The 18,062-nt window shown below is 59.9% G+C and overlaps 1 protein-coding gene across 2 annotated transcripts; it reads left to right on the top strand.

Moving 5' to 3' along the window:
- Positions 1-1,813: 1,813 nt before the first annotated feature.
- Positions 1,814-12,112, top strand: MKNK2 (MAPK interacting serine/threonine kinase 2). 2 transcript variants are annotated; one of them, XM_030509515.1, is made up of 14 exons: positions 1,814-1,903; positions 1,989-2,168; positions 4,205-4,286; positions 4,427-4,528; positions 4,672-4,769; positions 5,749-5,828; positions 6,261-6,334; positions 6,415-6,519; positions 6,808-6,863; positions 7,051-7,146; positions 8,916-9,110; positions 9,212-9,376; positions 9,468-9,511; positions 9,759-12,112. In XM_030509515.1, the coding sequence occupies exons 2-14, from the start codon at positions 2,121-2,123 to the stop codon at positions 10,024-10,026; spliced, it is 1,413 nt and encodes a 470-aa protein (XP_030365375.1). In that variant the 5' UTR covers positions 1,814-1,903; positions 1,989-2,120; the 3' UTR covers positions 10,027-12,112. The 2 variants fall into 2 exon arrangements, with proteins under 2 accessions (XP_030365375.1, XP_032776255.1); XM_032920364.1 differs by lacking the exons at positions 1,814-1,903; positions 1,989-2,168; positions 4,205-4,286; positions 4,427-4,528; positions 4,672-4,769 and adding an exon at positions 5,631-5,660 and having other exon boundaries at positions 5,695-5,828.
- Positions 12,113-18,062: the final 5,950 nt, after the last annotated feature.

The raw sequence follows: 18,062 nt of genomic DNA, 5'->3' as shown, positions 1-18,062 counted from the left end.
CACCACATCTGCCCCCATCTCTGCTAGCTGGGGAGGCCTCATTAGCAGCACTAATAAAGAGAGGTCCGAGCTGCCTGGATGTCCCTGAGCAAGCGCCAGGGCTTGGAAAAGCAGGAATTTTGTTGGATTCAGATGGGATTGGGTGTGCGGGGATGGGGGGGTGGGACCCCACTGCGATGTCCCCGTGCTGCAATGGCAGCGGTGGCTTTGTGGGGCTGTGAGTCCTGCATTGAAACATCCCCACACAAGGGAGGAGGAGAAGTTGGGGGGCTGCTGGGGGGGGGGGGGGCGGGACGTGGGGTGCAGTCGGTGGCTGCAACGGCATCGGGGCCGCAGCCAATGCGCGGCGCGGGCGGTGAAGTCATGCACCGCGGTGCCGCCGCCATTGGCCCTGCACAGCGCCACGAGCGCGTCTGTGCTCAGCCCCGGCTGGCGTCACGCGAGGTGGGGGGGGACACGGGCACCCACACGGTGATGAGCCTGCGGGGGGGGTCCTGTTCCCGGTGTCCCCCCCCCACCACCACCGCTGGGTGCATCCTGCAGGGCCTCAGTGTCCTGCAGGGACAGAGGGACGTGACCCTCTGTCCTGCTCGCCCCCCCTGCCCCTTGGCACAGGCCTGGCCGTGGGGCTGAGCATGGCCCCACTCGTGGCATGTGTGGGATGGAGGGGTCAAGGCCGGCCTCCCCCCCCCACACACACTCAGGGACGTAGAAAGTGAACATGGAGCCGCAGTGTTCTTGTCATTGGGTGCAGGGGGGTCCCCAAGGGGTGTCCCTGGGGACAGCGTGAGGTGTCCAGGGGTGTCCATTTCCCTGTGCCAAGAGGTGTGTGTGGGTGGTTGGGGTGCCTGGGGGTGCCATTGTCCCCTGGTGCAGGGGGGGTGATGGGTGTCTCCGGGTGCAGTGCAGGGGGTGTCCCTGTCCCTGGTTGCAGTGCAGGGAGTGGGTGAGGAGTACCCCTGCCCCCGGGTGCAGTGCAGGGGATGTCCCTGTCCCTGTGTGCAGTGCAGGGGGGCGTCCCTGTCCCTGTGTGCAGTGCAGGGGGTAGGTGAGGAGTACCCCACTCCTGTGTGCAGTGCAGCGGGGGTGTCCCTGTCCCCGTGTGCAGTGCGGGGGGGGGTGTCCCTGTCCCTGTGTGCAGTGCAGGGGGGCGTCCCTGTCCCTGTGTGCAGTGCAGGGGGTAGGTGAGGAGTACCCCACTCCTGTGTGCAGTGCAGCGGGGGTGTCCCTGTCCCCGTGTGCAGTGCAGCGGGGGTGTCCCTGTCCCCGTGTGCAGTGCAGGGGGGGGTGTCCCTGTCCCTGGGTGCAGTGCAGGGGGGGGTGTCCCTGTCCCCGGGTGCAGTGGGGGGGGGGGTGTCCCTGTCCCCGGGTGCAGTGCGGGGGGGGTGTCCGTGTCCCCGAGTGCAGTGCAGGGGGGGGTGTCCCTGTCCCCGGGTGCAGTGCAGGGGGGTGGTTGGGGGGTGCCCCTGTCTCTGACCTCAGCACAGGAGGGTGCCGGGGATCAAGGGGCAGGGAGTCCCGGGGGGGCAGGAACAGGCTGGTCCCTGGACAGAAGGGAGCCCCAGTGCAGCGCGGGGGTGCCCGGGGCGGGGGTCGTGTCCCCGGTGGGGGCCCCAGGAGGTGTTTGTGCCCCCGGGAGGTGCTCAGGGGGGTGTCTGTGTCCCCATGGGGGTACTCATGTTCCCGGTGGGGGGCCGGGAGGGGGTGTTTGTGTCCCCGGTGGGGGCCCGGGGGGTGTCCCCTTCCCGGGGCGGGCCGGGGCGGGCCGCGGCCGCCGCTATAAAGCTGTCGGGGGCGGGAGCAGCGCGTCCCCTCCTGGCGGCGGCGCGGAGCGGAGCGGGCGGCGGTGCGGGCTGGGCTGCGGTACCGGTACCGGCACCGGCGGCTCCGCGGGGCCGCGCCGGTGAGCGCCGCCGGGGGGGGGGGGGGACCAGGACCGGGGGCTCCCTGCGGGGCCGCAGCCGTCTGACCGCCCTCCTCTCCCGCAGGTCTCGGCCTCCCCCCGGACTCCCTCCGGCTCTGCCCGTCCCTCCGCCTCCCTCCCCCCTTCCCGTTTTTTTTTCCCACCCCCCCCCTTTCTCCCCGCAACGCCGCCCCCCGTCCCCCCCCCCCGCAGCAAGATGGTGCAGAAGAAATCAGAGATCCCGGGTTTCCACCGCTCCTTCAAGGTAAGAGGCTGCTCCCCCCACCCCCCCCGGGAGAGCTCCGGGGATGTTCCGGGGCGCTCCAGGGCCGCGCCGGGGGGGCTCCGGGGGTGCTCCGTGGCCGGGGTGCGGGCAGGGCCGGTGCGGGCCTGCGGGGGCCGCATCCTGTGCCTGCAGCGCCGCATCCCCTGCATGGAGGGGGGGGGGGGTTGGCGAGACCCCCCGACAGGGGGAAGCGCCGGTGCTGCCAAGCCGGGCAGCGGGACCCCCCTGCCCCGGGGGTCGGGGTGCTCCCGGGGGTCAGGTCTGCAGCCACCCCAAATCTCCTCCCGCGGGTGGGTGCTGGGATGCTGCAGGTCCCATAGGGGTCCCCCATGGGGTATGTGGGGGCTATGCTGCTGCCAGCTGCACCCATTCACCCTATTCTGCAAGCGGGGTGGCAGGCCGGGGGGGTGCGGGGTGCCAGGACCTGTTGTGCAAGCGCCTTGTGCGAGGGCCAGGTCCTGGCAGCACGGCTCTGGGCTGCGGCTGCGCCCGGGGGGGGGCCGGGGTCACCCCCTGCCCCGGTGTCACCCTCGGGGGGTTTGTGGGGTGCTGGTCCCGCTCCCCGAACGCTCGCTCCTGTCCCGGCTCCGTGGGATCTTTGTTCAGTTTGGCTCCCGGCGCTCCGAGGGATGCTGGGAGCTCCCCCCAAACCTGCCCGGCTCATTTTAGCTGACACCTCATCCTGCTTTTAAGGCTTTTGGCCGGGGTTTGGCTCTGTCCCCGCCACCCCCCCGGGTGGTTGGGGATGGGGACGGGGTTGGGGGCACTTCGGATGTGGGGATGGAGCCGGTGCTCAGCGTCCGCCCCGCACCTCCCATCCCCCAAACCTTTTGTGTCGTTGCTGCAGTAGCTGGCAGGGCCCTGTGCCCCCTTTTTTCCCTTCCCCCGGGTCCCCCTTCCTCCCCCAGCTCCCCCGAGCCCCCCTGTGCTCCCGGAGGGCCTCATCCTGCCCGTGCTGCAGGGTCCCGGGGGGCGTGGGGGGGCAGCTGCAGGGCAATGCTGTGATCTGTAAATCCAGGTTTTTTTTGTGGGGGGAAGTTGGCAAACAGCTGGGCAGGAGTGTTCTGCCCCCAGAGTAATGCTTGGTGGGGGGGTGCTCCTCGTGTGACACCCCCCACACCTCCACCGTGGTGCGGTGGGGTCCCCCCGAGAGCCACCCCGGCTGTAAACAGGCGTTTTCTGGACGGGGTTGGCTGGGGCTGGCAGCCGGCCCGGGCACCGGGGCACTGGGGCGGGTTTGGGAACGCCGCCGGGAGCTGCCACCTCCACCCAAACACATTTCGTAACCCTGGAGAGGATGGGGCCCTTTCCCCTTCCCGGCCAGGCACCCCCGATGCTGCTCTGTCCTGTGGTGGGGCGGCTCAGGGATCCCCATGTCCCCTTTGGGGTGCTGGGACTGGAGTCCCCGGGGTTTGGTGTGGCAGATATTACCATTCCTATGCCCATCGCCAATCCTGGGAGCGGGGAGGGTTTGGGGTCAGGACCGATCCTGCTGGTCCCAGGTGTCTCACAGCCTGGGACACACTCACTGGACACAACACTCACCGGAACGGGACTGAGCAGGCTCCAGCGCACTGTGACCTTGCAGGGAGCTGGGAGGACATGGCACAGTGACTCTGGAGCCTGTCCTTCCTCTGTGGCTTTTCTTCCTCCCCCCTCACTGTAGTTCAGGTCTGGGTGGAGATTTGGGGTTGGGTTGGTGCGGGTGGCCCCGATCCCTCTCATCATCCCCCGTGTGCCGGCCTGGGGCTGCTGGTGTGGAGGCAGGTCCTTGCAGCACTGTCCCCATCAGGAGATGTGGTCAGACCTTTCCTCCTCCTCCTCCTCCTCCAGCTCTGCCTGGGGCTCTGCCGTGTTCCTCCAGTAGCACCATGAACTGGTGTCGCACTCCATTCCACTCCGATGGGGCGGGTGAGCAGGGTGTGTGCCAGGATCCATGTCCACACTGGGACCAGCACTGGTGGTGGTGGATCCAGCGGCTGCTGCCATCTCACTCCTGTTCTTGGCCCCCCCAGGGACAAAACCCCTTCGACCTGGAGTTCGACCAGTCCAACCACCTGGAGCCTGTCTTCAACTTTGAGTGCCCGCCCCGTCCTGGTGAGCTGCGGGTGCCCTCCTGGCATGTTGTTGGCTCTTTAAGTTCCCTCGAGGGTTTTGGGGTGCCCCAGGGGTGGCCGTGCTGGGGGAGTCATGGGCAGACAGGGCTGACTCACACCAGTGGCTTTGCTCCGGCCCAGACATGCCTTCAAGTCAACCCATCGATATCCCTGACGCCAAGAAAAGGAACAAGAAGAAGAAGCGCTGTAGAGCAACCGACAGCTTCTCCGGCAGGTTTGAAGGTGAGTGGGGTGCTCGGGCACCCTGGGGCAGGGCTGGGGCCCTCCTGGTGTCCCCAGCTTGGGGCCAGCCCGGTGGGAAGGGACAGCGGAGGTGCCCCGTGCTGCTGTGGGGCCAGCAGCTCAGGCATCCTCTCCCCTGCCAGATGTTTACCAGCTGCAGGAGGAGGTGCTGGGAGAAGGGGCCCATGCCAGAGTCCAGTCCTGTGTTAACCTCATCACCAACAAGGAGTACGCAGTGAAGGTAAAGCTCTGCTGCTTGGGGCTGCACACCCGGCTCCCTCCCACTCCCTGCCTCAGTTTCCCTTCCCACCCTCCACATCTTGGGTTCTCCTGGCTCCCATAACCATCCGGTGCTGCGCAGGACATGGTTTCATGGGCTGGAGCGGTGGGAATGTGGCAGGGCTGGGCCGTGCAGGTGCCACACTGTCCCCTGCCACCACCCAGCGCTGGGACCTCGGTCACCCCCTTGGCCACGCTCCTCTCCTGTGAGGCAGGGCACAGAGGACATTAAATTAATGCTTGTGACATGTCTGGGGACTTGGGGCAAGTGAGGGCACGTGGTGCTGGCGGGGTGGCCACCTCCATGTCCCTGCAAGCTTGTGGGTGCTGCAGGAGTGACCCAGCTGCTTTTGGGGTCAGGGGATGGTGGTCCCATGGTCCTGCACCCTACAGGCTCCCAGCCACGGTGTGAGGAGCTGGGATGGGTCCTATGTCAAAACGCAGCCGAATCCAAGGGGAATGTGGCTTTTCCCGTCTCCCCGGGGGGCCTTTGGGTGCCCCAGTGGGGAAACTGAGGCAGCGGCAGGCTGCATGGCAGCCCAGTGCTCCGGGGCTGGTGGAAGCACCCGCTTTTCCTCTATGAGGCTGTGTGTGGGGACCCCCTGCCCACCCCATGGCACATCCACTGGTGTCAGTGCCCGCTGGGGCGAAGGGCCCTTCTCCAGCACCGCAGCTCAGTGCCGGGCCAGTGTCACATGGACCTCGGCTTGGCTGTGGCCCGGGAGGGAGCGGCTTGGCAGCGCCACCGGGAACAGGGAACAGCCTGTTCTGCTGCCTTAACCCCTTCAGGCAGCCCCTGCCTGCCTTCACCCGGCCTGCGGGCCCCAGCGCCGGCTCCATGGGTGCCGTGAGGGGGTTGCTGGGCTCAGTGGGTGCAGTGCGGTGAGTGCCAGTCCCAGCAGCGGTGCTGCTCCCTGAGCATCCGCCTTTTTGCCTTTCAGATCATAGAGAAACGCCTGGGACACATCCGCAGCAGGGTCTTCAGGGAGGTGGAGATGCTGTATCAGTGCCAGGGACACAGGTACCATGGGACTAGGCTGATGCTTGAGACACCCGTGGGCTGCAGCCCGGCCGCGCTCCCGTGCGCTTCTCCCTCCCCTTGGCCTCAAGAGCATCTCGAGGGGGCATGAAGTGGATTTGCCATGACAAGGGGGGGCTGAGGCAGCCGAGTTGGAGCTGAGCTGAGGGCTGGGCCGAGCCACAGCCGAGGTGTTTGCCGTCCCACTGAGCGGGGCGAGTGAGCCAGGAGGGTCTGCGAGCAATTAGGGAGCAGAGCTGGGCGCCGAGAGTCCCTCTCCCCCCCTGGAATGCAGCCGGGGCCCCAGCCGTGTGGTTTCAATCACTGGAAACCCAACTTTGTTGTCCCACATCCCCACCCAGGACCCGTGCTGGGGGGCTGTGGGGATCCAGCAAGTTGTGGGGGATGCTGGGCTGATGCCATTTGTCCCTGCAGGAACGTCCTGGAGCTGATTGAGTTCTTTGAGGAAGAGGAGAGGTTTTACCTGGTGTTTGAAAAGATGAGAGGAGGTGAGTGTGGTGCTGGGGTGGGGGGAGCTGGGGCGGCAGGAGCTCCCCTGAGCCCCTGTTCCGTTCTTACCCGGCTGCAGGCTCCATCCTGACCCACATCCACCGGAGACGCCACTTCAACGAGCTGGAGGCCAGCGTGGTGGTGCGGGACATCGCCAGCGCCCTGCACTTTTTGCACAACAAAGGTGAGCTGTGCCCCCCACCTCCGGGGTGCTGCTCCCCACATCCTCCTGGCCAGAGGCTACTGCTGGCCCTGGGCACGCAGGGTCAAGCCCAGCCGCATCACGAGGTGCTTGGTGCAGAGCCTGTTCCTCCGGTTCAGCTGGGACTCGGGGCCAGCAGCAATTTTTGCCCTTTGCCACGATGCAGGCAGTGATTTGGGGTGGGGAGGGAGGGTTCCCTGTGCCACCCCCAGACCTTTCAGCATGGAGGGGGGGTGGATTTTTGCCTTCATTGTCCCTTTTTCCCTGCAGGAATTGCACACAGGGATCTAAAACCGGAAAATATTCTGTGTGAGAGCCCGGACCAGGTGAGTGGGGGGAGCGGTTGGTGGGTCCTTGGAGGCGGGGGGTGTGTGGTGGGCCCTCACGGGGCGTGCTGCAGCACATGGGGGGTGTGAAGCATGACATAGCCAGGCATTAACAGGCAGCTCATTAGGGGGTGAAACAAGGCTGTGGACCCCAGGGGTCACCACTTCTCCTTCCCACCCCGCCAAGGTCTCCCCAGTGAAGATCTGCGACTTTGACCTGGGAAGTGGCATCAAACTCAACGGCGATTGCTCCCCCATCTCCACCCCAGAGCTGCTCACCCCGGTAAGCGTGTGGGGCTGGGGGCGGGGGGGCAGTGGTCCCGGGGGCCACCCCCAGCTACCCCCAGGCTTTGGGCACGGGGCTTATGCAGACACACACACGCCCCTGCCCCAGCCCATTGCTCCGGTGGCTGATGCTGTGTGCCCCGGCCCCCCCGCGGTGCCGAGCTGCGGTTGCATAATGCGGGGGGGCCGGGGGGCCTGGCGCACAGCCCGGGCTGCTGCGAGCCCTTAGCAACAGCCACCGGCCCCGCGGCTGCGCCGAGGCTGCTGCAGGCAGAAGTGGGTCAGGAGAGGGGCCGGGGGGGGTCGGGGCTGCCGCCGTGATTCCCATGTTGGTTGGGGAGAGGGGGCTGTCCCCCCCCCGCGCTGTGGGGTGCTGCTTGCTTGCAATGCAGGGTGGGCACCCCAGAAGCTTGTGGAGTGACTCCCATGTTGCACAGAACTGTCCCGACTCTCCAGGGGGGACACTGAGCCTGTCTGTGTCCCGTCCCTCCCCGCCCCCCCCCCAGAAATCCCCGCTCTCCTTATCTCCAGCAGCAGGAATACCCCCATGCAGGGTGTTGCCCTGCACCCCGGTGTTTTTGGGGTGCTCACGTGCCAGGGTGCACAACGGCAGAGGTGGGGGCCGAAACACACTGCCCCTCCCTTATTCCTCCCCGATTACCCTCCTTCTGGGGCAGGCTCTACATTCCTGAGGTGCCCCAAGTTCCCCCTTCCTCAGCAAGGGTTGGGGGGCAGCACCCTGGTCCCTGCAGGGTTAAGCCATGCTCTGGGTGCTCGCTGCTGCTGGGGCTTGGGTTTGTTGGTTTGTGTTTGTATTTTTTCTCTTGTGGTGGCATCAGCTGCTGGGGCCTCTCGTTAGGAGCCTCTCGTTATGTGACAGGCTGATTATCTGCTGGCTGCAGCTTTCTTCTCCCCTGGTCACGAGGCCCGTGTGGGCTGTGTGTGGGTCATGCGTGCTGGAAAGCCCCAGAGTCCCTGGAGCGATATGGGAACAGGCCTTGCATCAGGGTTAACTCCTCCAGTACCGGATCCCTGCCTGCTCCCGAGGCTTTGCCAGCGTCAGGCAGGGAACAGGCAGAGCAGGCTCATCCCCGTGGTGTTTCACAGCCGCTCCCAGGCGATGGGAATGGGACGGACGCTGCCCCGCTGAGCCGGTTGGGCGGCGATGGTGCTGTGGGGTGCATGGGTCCAGCTTCCCTGGTGCTGCCTGAGGGGATGCCCAGGAGGAGGGGGCTGGTCTCTGCTCCCAAGGAACAAGTGACGTGACAAGAGGAAACAGCCTCAGGCTGTGCCAGGGGAGGTTTAGATGGAGATTAGGAACAATCCTTCCCCAGAGGGTGCTCAGGCATTGGAACAGGCTGCCCAGGGCAGTGCTGGAGTCACCGTCCCTGCAAGTGTTCACACACCGTGCAGCCGAGGCCTCAGTGCCATGGGTTAGTGGTGGCCTGGCAGGGCTGGGGAACGGTTGGACTTGGTGGTCTTGAAGGTATTTTCCAACACAGTTGATTCTGTGATTTAGGCTTTTTTTGGGGGTGGCAGCCCACTATTGGGTGACCCCCAACGGAGACAGGTCTGTGGCATCTCCAGGGTGATGGGGAACCCATCAGTGGTGACCTGCCCTGCCAGGAGGGCAGCACCCTGGGTTTGCACCCTCATTTCAGAGGGTTCAGCCTTGTAGTTCTGATGGGATCCCCCCCCTCCCAGTCCCATCAGCCCCCCATCCTTTGGGACCCCCGTGCTGGAGCTCTCTCCCACCTCTCCCTGCAGTGTGGCTCTGCTGAGTACATGGCCCCAGAGGTGGTGGAAGCTTTCAACGAGGAGGCATCCATCTATGACAAGCGCTGCGACCTGTGGAGCCTGGGGGTCATCCTGTACATCATGCTGAGCGGGTACCCCCCCTTCGTGGGTCACTGTGGCTCTGACTGCGGCTGGGACCGGGGCGAGGCGTGCCACACGTGCCAGGTACGCGGAGCACCACGGCAGTGCCAAAACTCACCTCTCGTTTGGCAGCACCGCTCCCAGCTCAGCCCCTTTTCCTTCTCCTCCCACTCCCACTGCTCCAGAACATGCTCTTCGAAAGCATCCAGGAGGGGAAGTACGAGTTTCCTGACAAGGACTGGGCACACATCTCCTTTGGAGCCAAAGATCTCATTTCCAAGCTGTTGGTGAGAGATGCCAAGAAGCGGCTCAGCGCAGCCCAGGTTCTGGAGCACCCCTGGGTGCAGGGGGTGAGTGCTGCTGTGTCCCCCCCCCCCAAACTGGAGTGGGGTTCACCCTCCTATGGAGTGCCTGGCTCTGACCAGCTGCATTTTGTTGCAGTGTGCCCCGGATAACACCCTGCCGACCCCCATCATCCTGCAGAGGTGAGCATCCTGCAGGGTGGCACTGGGATGCGGGGACACATCCCAGCCCCCCAAATCCTGCCTCCTCTCCCCAGTTTCTGCTTTTGGGGTCTCTGTCGTAGCTCTGGGCAGCGATTGCAGCGTGTGATTTGGGTTTAAGCCATGCTGTTGGTGCCTGACCACCTGGCATGGCATGCATGCAGGGAGGGACACCCCAATATTTGCCCCCATTCCCCCACATCCCCCCTGAGTCCCTGCCTCCCCGCAGGAACAGCAGTGCCAAAGAGCTCACCTCCTTTGCTGCCGAGGCCATCGCTGTCAATCGCCAGCTGACGCAGCGTGACGAGGATGAGGAAGATGAGGCGGAGGAGGAAGCACGACCCATCATCATCAAAGCTACCTCACGGGCCATGCAGCTCTCCCCCCCCTCCGAGTCCAAGCTGGCCAAGCGGCGGCAGAAGAGCAGCCTGGCCAAGGCAGTGGCCACTGGGCAGCACCTCGTGGCCCCGCTGGTCCTGGTGGCCGACCAAGCCTGAGCTGTGCCCCTCAGACCTGCTGTACCCTGTGTCGTTTCCCCCCCCTCTTTGTTCTTTCTCTCCCCCCCGCCCCAAGCCCCACCGTTTCTGGTTAGTGACAAGATCAGGACTCGTCCCTGTGGCTGGTTTCCAAGGTTTTGCTGATCTTGTAGGTCTGGGGGTGGGAGGGTTTGTTTAAGATGTTTTGTTTTTTTTTTTTTTTTTTTGTTAAGGTGTTAAATCAAGCATGAGGTTGCTTCACCCAGGGCACATTCAAGGACATCTGACAGACACATGGACTTTTGTTTCCTGACTCTTGGTTTCTCCTCTGACATTTCCCCCCCCACCAATCCCGACACCAAAGGACTCTTTGTACCCGCGGCTGCTTTGACGATGTCAGCTCGTTTCATACTGTGAACAAAAGACCCTCGGTCGCGTTTTCAACAACGGGAGTTGTGTATTAACCTCCTCCCTCCCCTCGGAGCTGCAGGTCTTTCTCCCGTGTCGGGGTAGATCCCACAAGACCCCCATCCTGGGTGCGGGGAGCCCTTCCATCCTATGCTCCGGGGGGATGTGATGGGTGTGGTGCAGGGAATCGCTTGGGCTGGGGAGAGATGGTGCCAGCAAGGGAGCAGCTCCGCATCCCACTGAGCAACCCTCTCTCCTCAGCAACCTGCTTCCAGAATAAGCTATTCACCCCCTTTTTCTTCCTTTTTCCTTTTAGTTATTGTTGGTTTTAAACTGCTAGCTGTGCTTTTCTACAGGGCACAGAGAAACGTCTTCCTTTGCTCCTGTGCTCCGGCCAGTGGCTTCTGGGGGTAAGGTCAGAGCCGGGGGGATGCACAGGCATTGGGCCATGCTCTTGTGCCGGGTCGGGTGTTGTATCCCTGTTTTTGGAGGGGCAGCTTGCCAGTGGATGTGCCATTATGGAGGTGCAGAGGGAATGGGGTTTTCAGGGTGGCTGGAGCAGCCCAAAAATACCCCTCTGGGAATAGCAGGTGCTCTGTGGAAAGCAAAGGACACCCCTTAAAGAGCTTCGGGCTGGCCCTGAGGCTGCCGTGGCTGAAGGGGTTGGGGGTGCTGAGCACCCCGAGGTGCTGTTTTGGTGGGTGAGCGGCTGAGCTGGTGGCAGCACCCATGGGCTACAGCGTAGGGGAGCAGCCAGGGGGATCTTGGGATGTGGGGCTGGAGGGTTTGGGGTCAGCAGCAGCACCAGGGCAGTGCAGGGTGTGATGGGTGGCCAGGGAGAGCTGAGCATGTGTGTTCATGTGTGTGCATGTGTCCACGTTCGTGTGTCCACATGCATGGCGCTGCCGTTTCCTCAAAGCTTTGGGGAAGGAGGGAATGCAGCCAGGGAAGCATTTGGGATGCTGCATCAGGACGAGGCCCTTGGCTGGTTGCTGCTGCATGGGGCTGGCTCCTCTGTGTGCCCTCTGCACCAAGCCCAAGCAGCAAACGCGCTCCCCAACACAGGTCGTGCCACTGTCCCCATGTCCCACCACGAGGGAGGGTGTCCCCTTCGTTAGCAACCTCTTTTCCCTTCCCATCCACTGCTTTGAGCTTTATATGTTGAAAAAGCAGCCTCAGTCCATCGTGTGCACAGGTGGAGGCTTTGGGAGCTTGCTTTGGGGTCTTCAGCTGAGGACAGTCACTGTCTCCAGAGGGGGAAAGTTCTCCTTTTAATTTTAAGACTGCTGACAGCAATACTATGCAATATATGTTTTTTGTTTCAGGGAGGTATGTGTGAGTTATCTTGGGACATGATGATCTTGGGTGTTGATGGAGTTTGGGGCAGAGACTGTCTTTTCTCGCCCTTCCACCGAGTGGCATTTGTGGGTCAGGGAGGGTGGTTTATCCCCTCTCCATCCCCCCCCAAAAACTGCCTCGCACTTGCGATCTCCCCTCTCCCCCCGGTCCCACCGTGCGGGGTGGTGGTGAGGGGACAATCCCCTCAGGCACCGGGACGCCCTGGAGAGGCCTCCTTTAAAGCAAGACAAAACAAAATCCATCTTGATTGTACATTACTTTTTATAGCTTATTTTGTTTTATCAGTTGTAGATAATTCCTTGTTGTCTTATATTAAGAAATACTTGAATGCTGTACAGTGTGCGATGCCTCGAGCTGGTGTTGTGAAAGCTATCGGTGGTGCTGCACGCCGCAGCCTGGGTTCTTCTTGGTTTTAAAAGTCACCATGGGAAGGGGATGGCAGGGGGGGATGGCTTTCTTGTCTGTTCCCCCCAAGCCCCCATGCCTTTGTTGGCAAACTGAGCTTCCCCCTCTTCCCATGTGTGAAACCTCCTAGATCTATACGTACACCCACTGTTCTGAAGGCTGGTGTGTGGCCTGGGTGACCCGTGCATGTGGGAGCTTGTCCCCATGGGTGTTCTGCTGGTGTGCTGGCACCGAGGGGATGGACATCCTGGGAGCATCCAAGCTCCTAGCTGGTTGCTCAGCCCAGGTTTGGTGTCGTGTTTTGGCTCCGGGGTTCAGTTTGGTGGTGGAGCCGGCGCACGTGGAGGGACCCATGTGGCCAGGATGGTGAGCTCTGGTGTGCATGGCGGGGTCTTTGTGTTTATGGAGAATCTGAAATGCCTCTAGAGGTAGGGGATGGACTCTGAAACACCTTGATGAACCCATGGGTGCCTCGCGCCGCACTGGGCTGGTTGGTGAGATGCTTGTGTCAGGGCCAGACATCCCCTCCCTGCCACCAGCACCTCTCAGGGGGCGCTTCCAAACAGATGCTTCCCGACCCGTGGCCCAGCACCAGCTAACCCCTCTCACCACCACCCTTGTTCCTCCTCTTCCTCTTTCAAAGCCTTTCCCCCCCCTTCCCCATAGAGCATCTGTCTTGGAAACCAACTTCAAAAAGATTATTATTATTATTTCTTTTTTAGGCTGGAAATTTTAAGCGTTTTGGCTTCCTCTCCTTCCCCCCCCCGCCCTTCCTTCAGCCAACTAACTCCACTTAGAACTGGTTAGAAACGTTTACTGTGAAGCTAACTTTGTTTTTATCAAAACAGGAGAAACTTTCTCTACTTTACAATTGAAGAAGACTGCCAAAGCTGGTTTGACAAGAGTCATGTTAACGCACTGTTGGTTTGTACAACAGCAGCCTCTGCTCGGGGGCTGGCTGCAACATAAAACTGAAACGGGGAAAAGAAACCCACAAAAAAAACACAAAAAAAATTTAAAAACCAAGAAAACAAAAAAGGAAAAAAAAAGACAAAACCATAAAAACAAGCACTTTACTGTATGTACCAGGTGAACTGATACAGCTGAATTGAAGTTTTCCTTTATAACAATTGTTGATTCCAGAATTTTGTATTCTGTTTTGTAAGAATTTAATAAAAATGCATTGACATGTATGTGGTGGGGCTGTGGCTGCTGGGGGGAAAGGTGGGGATAACAACATCCATCCTAAGGGCTCTTCCCAGTGTTGTCCTTCTGTGTTTCCACCAGCTCGGTCCCAGTCCACTGCTGGTGGCAAGGCTGGGGTCAGGCAGGGCTGGATCTGGTTGGGATGCCAGGAATAGGGCTGGCGGCGGCTCAGGCCCTGACTCACTTTTCCCAGTGGGGTGGTGTGAGCTGCTGCATCTCCACGCGGGCACTGGAGGGTCACAGTCACTGCTCCTGCTGCCCTGCCACCCCTCTGAGCCACCCGGGGCCCGTTCCCAACCATCTGTCAGGTTGTGGAGGGGGAAACTGAAGCAAGAGGAAAGTGTGTGGTGGGATGGGAATGGGATATGGGAAGCAGTAGGGACTGCTGATGGGGAGAAGGGCTGCATGAGCCCTGCTGTGCTTTCTCCTGTGGGTTGGGAAGACATTGTTGAGAGGTTTTTTTTAATCTACTTTCATTTTTGAGGTATTTTCTGTCCTGGTGAGTGAGTTTTCCAGTCCTGCGTCACGCAGATGGAGCTGTAACCCTCCGGATACCATTACTGTGGCTGCAGGGGACACCCTGCCTGGTGTTGTCCTGGCAGCCTCTGCTCCGTGGCACCCCCAGTTGTGAGGATGGGGCTACTCCTGGCTCTGCATGTGGGCCAGTGTGGCTCTGAGCTGAGAAAGCCCCACAGTGGCCAAGAAGTCCACTTGATAAATGGTGCAGCTGCTTCCTGCAGCATCTGGATCTGGACAGGGTGACTCCAGGACTCTCTGGGCTGCTCCGGAATGGTCCGTGGTGGAACCAGAGCTGAGGTTCCCTGGATACAGAGGTTGAGAAGCAGCGTGACCCACCCCACTGTGCTCTTTCTCCCTCTGCTGAGCAAAGCTATTGCTTCTCCTGTGCCTGGGGCCACCACATTGCAACCATGGACACCACAGGAACAGCCAGTTCTTGGCTCTCCTTTTATCCTCCTCTTGTGTATCCTGCTGTCCTTCTCCTTTTGCATGTTGTCTCACCTGTCCTTGGGCTCTCAGCTAACTGCAGCAGAAGCCCTTCTTCTGCCCTTTGCTCATGGCCTATCTTGCTGATGATCTACCTTCCAAGATCATAGAATCATGAAATGTTTTGGGTTGGAAGGGACCTCAAAGCTCCAACCCCCTGCCACGGGCAGGGACACCTTCCACTAGAGCAGGTTGCTCCAAGCCCCTGTGTCCAACCTGGCCTTGAACACTGCCAGGGATGGGGCAGCCACAGCTTCTCTGGGCACCCTGTGCCAGTGCCTCAGCACCCTCACAGGGGAAAAACAACTTCCTAAAATCTCTTTTCAATCTCCCCTGTCAGATTAAAGCCATTCCCCTTGTCCTGTTACTATTTACGCTTGTCCAAAGCCCCTCTCCAGGTTTCCTGGAGCCCCTTTAGGCACTGGACCTGCTCTAAGGTCTCCCCTTCAGGAGCCTTCTCTTCTCCAGGCTGCCCCAGCCCAGCTCTCTCAGCCTGGCTCCAGAGCAGAGCTGCTCCAGCCCTCGCAGCATCTCCGTGGCTTCCTCTGGACTCGCTCCAACAGCTCCACATCCCTCTTGTGCTGTTGCCCCAAAGCCGGCCACAGGACTGCAGGGGGATCGCCCCAGAGCTCCTCAGGGCTGCTCCATCCAGTCTCTCCCAACCTGTGTTTGTACTTGGGATTGCCCTGACCCAGGGGCAGGACCTTGCACCGGCCTTGTTGAGCTTCATGATGTTCACTCAGGTCCACCTCTCCAGCCTGTCAAGGTTCCTGTCAAAGATGCTGTCTGGATCCAGTGTGTCAAAGGGAGCTTTGCTGCAGAGGATGGTTTAGTTTTGAATCTCTGTAAAATTGCTTCATATGGTCCCTCTTTCCCCCCCATCCCTTGTCGCACCACACCGAGAAAGCACCTGGTAGTTGGAAACCATTTCAGAGCACGTGCAGAGGAGAGCAGCTCCGAAAATAACCCAGCGCAGGGTTAAAATAACCTCCGCTGCTCTGGTGCTGGAGCATCAGCCCAAAATAGGCTCTCCTGCTAGGAGAAGGTGCTATAAATAAGTCTGTGTTGATTTGCATTGAAGAAAAGCCCCACAGCAGGAGCAGCAGTGATGCCACCCATGCTGGCCTGATGGCACCATGACAGTAAAGGGGAGAGCCACTGCAGAGCCACCAGGGTGGCCTGGTTGATGTAGCTGGTCAGTGGGGCTTTGGGTGATGTGGTGGCTTGTTCTCCTGTTCTCAGGATTCTTCTGTTCTCAGGGGGAATGGCTTTAACCTGACAGAGGGGAGATGGAGATGAGCTCTTAGGCAGAAGCTCTTCCCTGTGAGGGTGCTGAGGCGCTGGCACAGGGTGCCCCATGGCTGCCCCATCCCTGGCAGTGTTCAAGGCCAGGTTGGACACAGGGGCTTGGAGCAACCTGCTCTAGTGGAAGGTGTCCCTGCCCGTGGCAGGGGGTTGGAACTGGATGAGCTTTAAGGTCCCTCCAACACAAACCAGGCTGGGATTCTATGAATTCCCATTAGGCCTCAGGCAAGGAGCTGAATGCTGGGCACTCCCCGGCTGTACCAGGAACTCTGGTTGCCTGGCAAAGGTAGGAAGTGGCACATAGAGATCCAGATGGTTGGGTACTCCTGCTTGATCTTTTGGGCTGATCAGTCATTTCCTGACAACCTGGAACACAACTGTTGTGCAACTGGTGGAACCCACACAGAATTGAGGCCAGGATGGAAATTCACTGATGACTAAAGCCACACACCTTATGACCCTATAAATAGTGGTCCCAAGACACGACCCTTGGAGCTCTTTGTTTACCTGGGCTCTTAGTTCTGCTCACTGATACTCAACCCTTTGCCCATTGAGGAATGCTGAGAAAGCTGACATACTTTCACTGACCTGAGGGAATTTTTTTAACAGGATCCTTTATATATCACAGAATCAGAGACTAAGATTAAAACTAGATCCAGCTGCACCTAGGCTCCCTGAGTTTAGAAAGTGAGGGGGGTCCAATCTAAACCTCAGTACTCAACAGGACAGTCTCCCTTACTTTGTGCCTCCAGCCTCTGTATCAATCATCTTTAGCTCAATTTAACCTTGATGTTCCTCTGTGTGCTTCATCCATGTAAGAACAGAGCGAACCTTGTCATCAAATTCTTAACTCATGCCTTTATAAACCATATTAAAACTGCTCTTGCTAATATCTTTAATGGTCATTCTTCGAGTGACCCTAAACCACTCATCTCTTCACAACAGGCCCTCCCGGCAGCACTCCTGGACCTGATGGACGTTGGGACCAACCACCCGCTACCCACTTCTGCCCTGCCAGAAACCCGGTGTCCAACCATCCGTTTGGGTGCATGCAGCAGCCTTTAGCTCCCTCTAATGTTCATGGCCCGCATGAAGCATCCAAACCGGACTGAGCAGGGAGCAGGCAGGCGTCCAGGTATCACGTTTGTGAGTAAAAAATGCGATGCCGAAATGCACAGAAGCAGCTTGGCCAGTAAGGGGGTGTGAGTGTGTGATGTGCTAAACAAATGGAATTAAAGACAAAAGGATGCAGCGTTTTTAAAAGAGAATCCATCTGTATTTAATGTTCGGTTGTTACTAAGAAAGAGTTCATGGAAAAAGAGCTGTTCCTCTAAAGGCTTCTCCTCATTCCTGCAGGCACAGACCAGATTCCAGAAGGGACTAGTAGGACAGCCAGCTCTGAACTCCACAGAGCTGTGGCTACAAGGAGTTTCTCAACCTTTTCCATATGAAGTGTAACACAGCTTTAAAAACTGCAGCAGAAACCTGCCGGCACACAAGGCCGCAAACAGGTATTTGATAACATGATACAAAACCAGGTCGGAAGCTCTCAATCAAAATCGGTGGTGTAACAATGCCGCTGCGTTGTGCCACAGTGGCCATAGTGGCTGATGGGTGAGATCCCTGAGCTATACAAGCGTCGGGAAGCTTTGAATCAATACAAACAGCCTGTCTTCGTGTTACAAACTGTTACACAAAGGCACAGAAAACAAGGGGCAGACAGGACATCTCCTCACTGAACATGTTTGAACCAAGGATGTATTTGCTCCCAACTGCATGTGCATGCACCTCCAGGATCTGAACAGGGATTGGGGGACGGAAAACAGAGAAAGGGGGAATGTAATTACCCTGAGAAGAATAAATCCCTTTAACGGTTCAGTTACTGAGATCACAGCAAGGCAGTGGCACTGCCTCTTAATTAATCTCCTGCTTTCCAGTCTGCTCCTGCCTCCCTGCGCCATTCTCCACCTCATGCTGGCTGACCAGGAGGTGGCCATCGGTGAGCACCCAATGGTGCGTAATACCTGCAGCGCTCCAGGTCTGGGGTCAGCAGCAGCAGCCCCTAACTCCGAGCTATTTATTCCAAGGAATTGCTGGGCACAAAGCAGGGTGTCCTGGGGATGGCGGAGGCTTGGCTGGCTGCTGTAGAGGTTTTGTGAGAGCAGGAAGGGAGCAACCCATGTGCCCTCCATATCCCCTCTTTCCCTGCCTGCCACCCTGTGCTGCCCCCCCAAAACTGTCCCCTTCACCTCTCCATGGCCCAAACTTCCCTCGCTCCTCACCCCTCACCACTGACCCCCTTCATCCCCACAGATCCCAACCTCCCCTCCATGAATTGCCCCCATTCTTCATCCCCCCACAAACTGCTC

The sequence above is a fragment of the Strigops habroptila genome, chromosome 20 (assembly GCF_004027225.2).
Source record: "Strigops habroptila isolate Jane chromosome 20, bStrHab1.2.pri, whole genome shotgun sequence".
In the NCBI taxonomy this organism is placed as follows: Eukaryota; Metazoa; Chordata; class Aves; order Psittaciformes; family Psittacidae; genus Strigops; species Strigops habroptila.
This window is presented reverse-complemented; position numbering and strand designations above follow the sequence as displayed.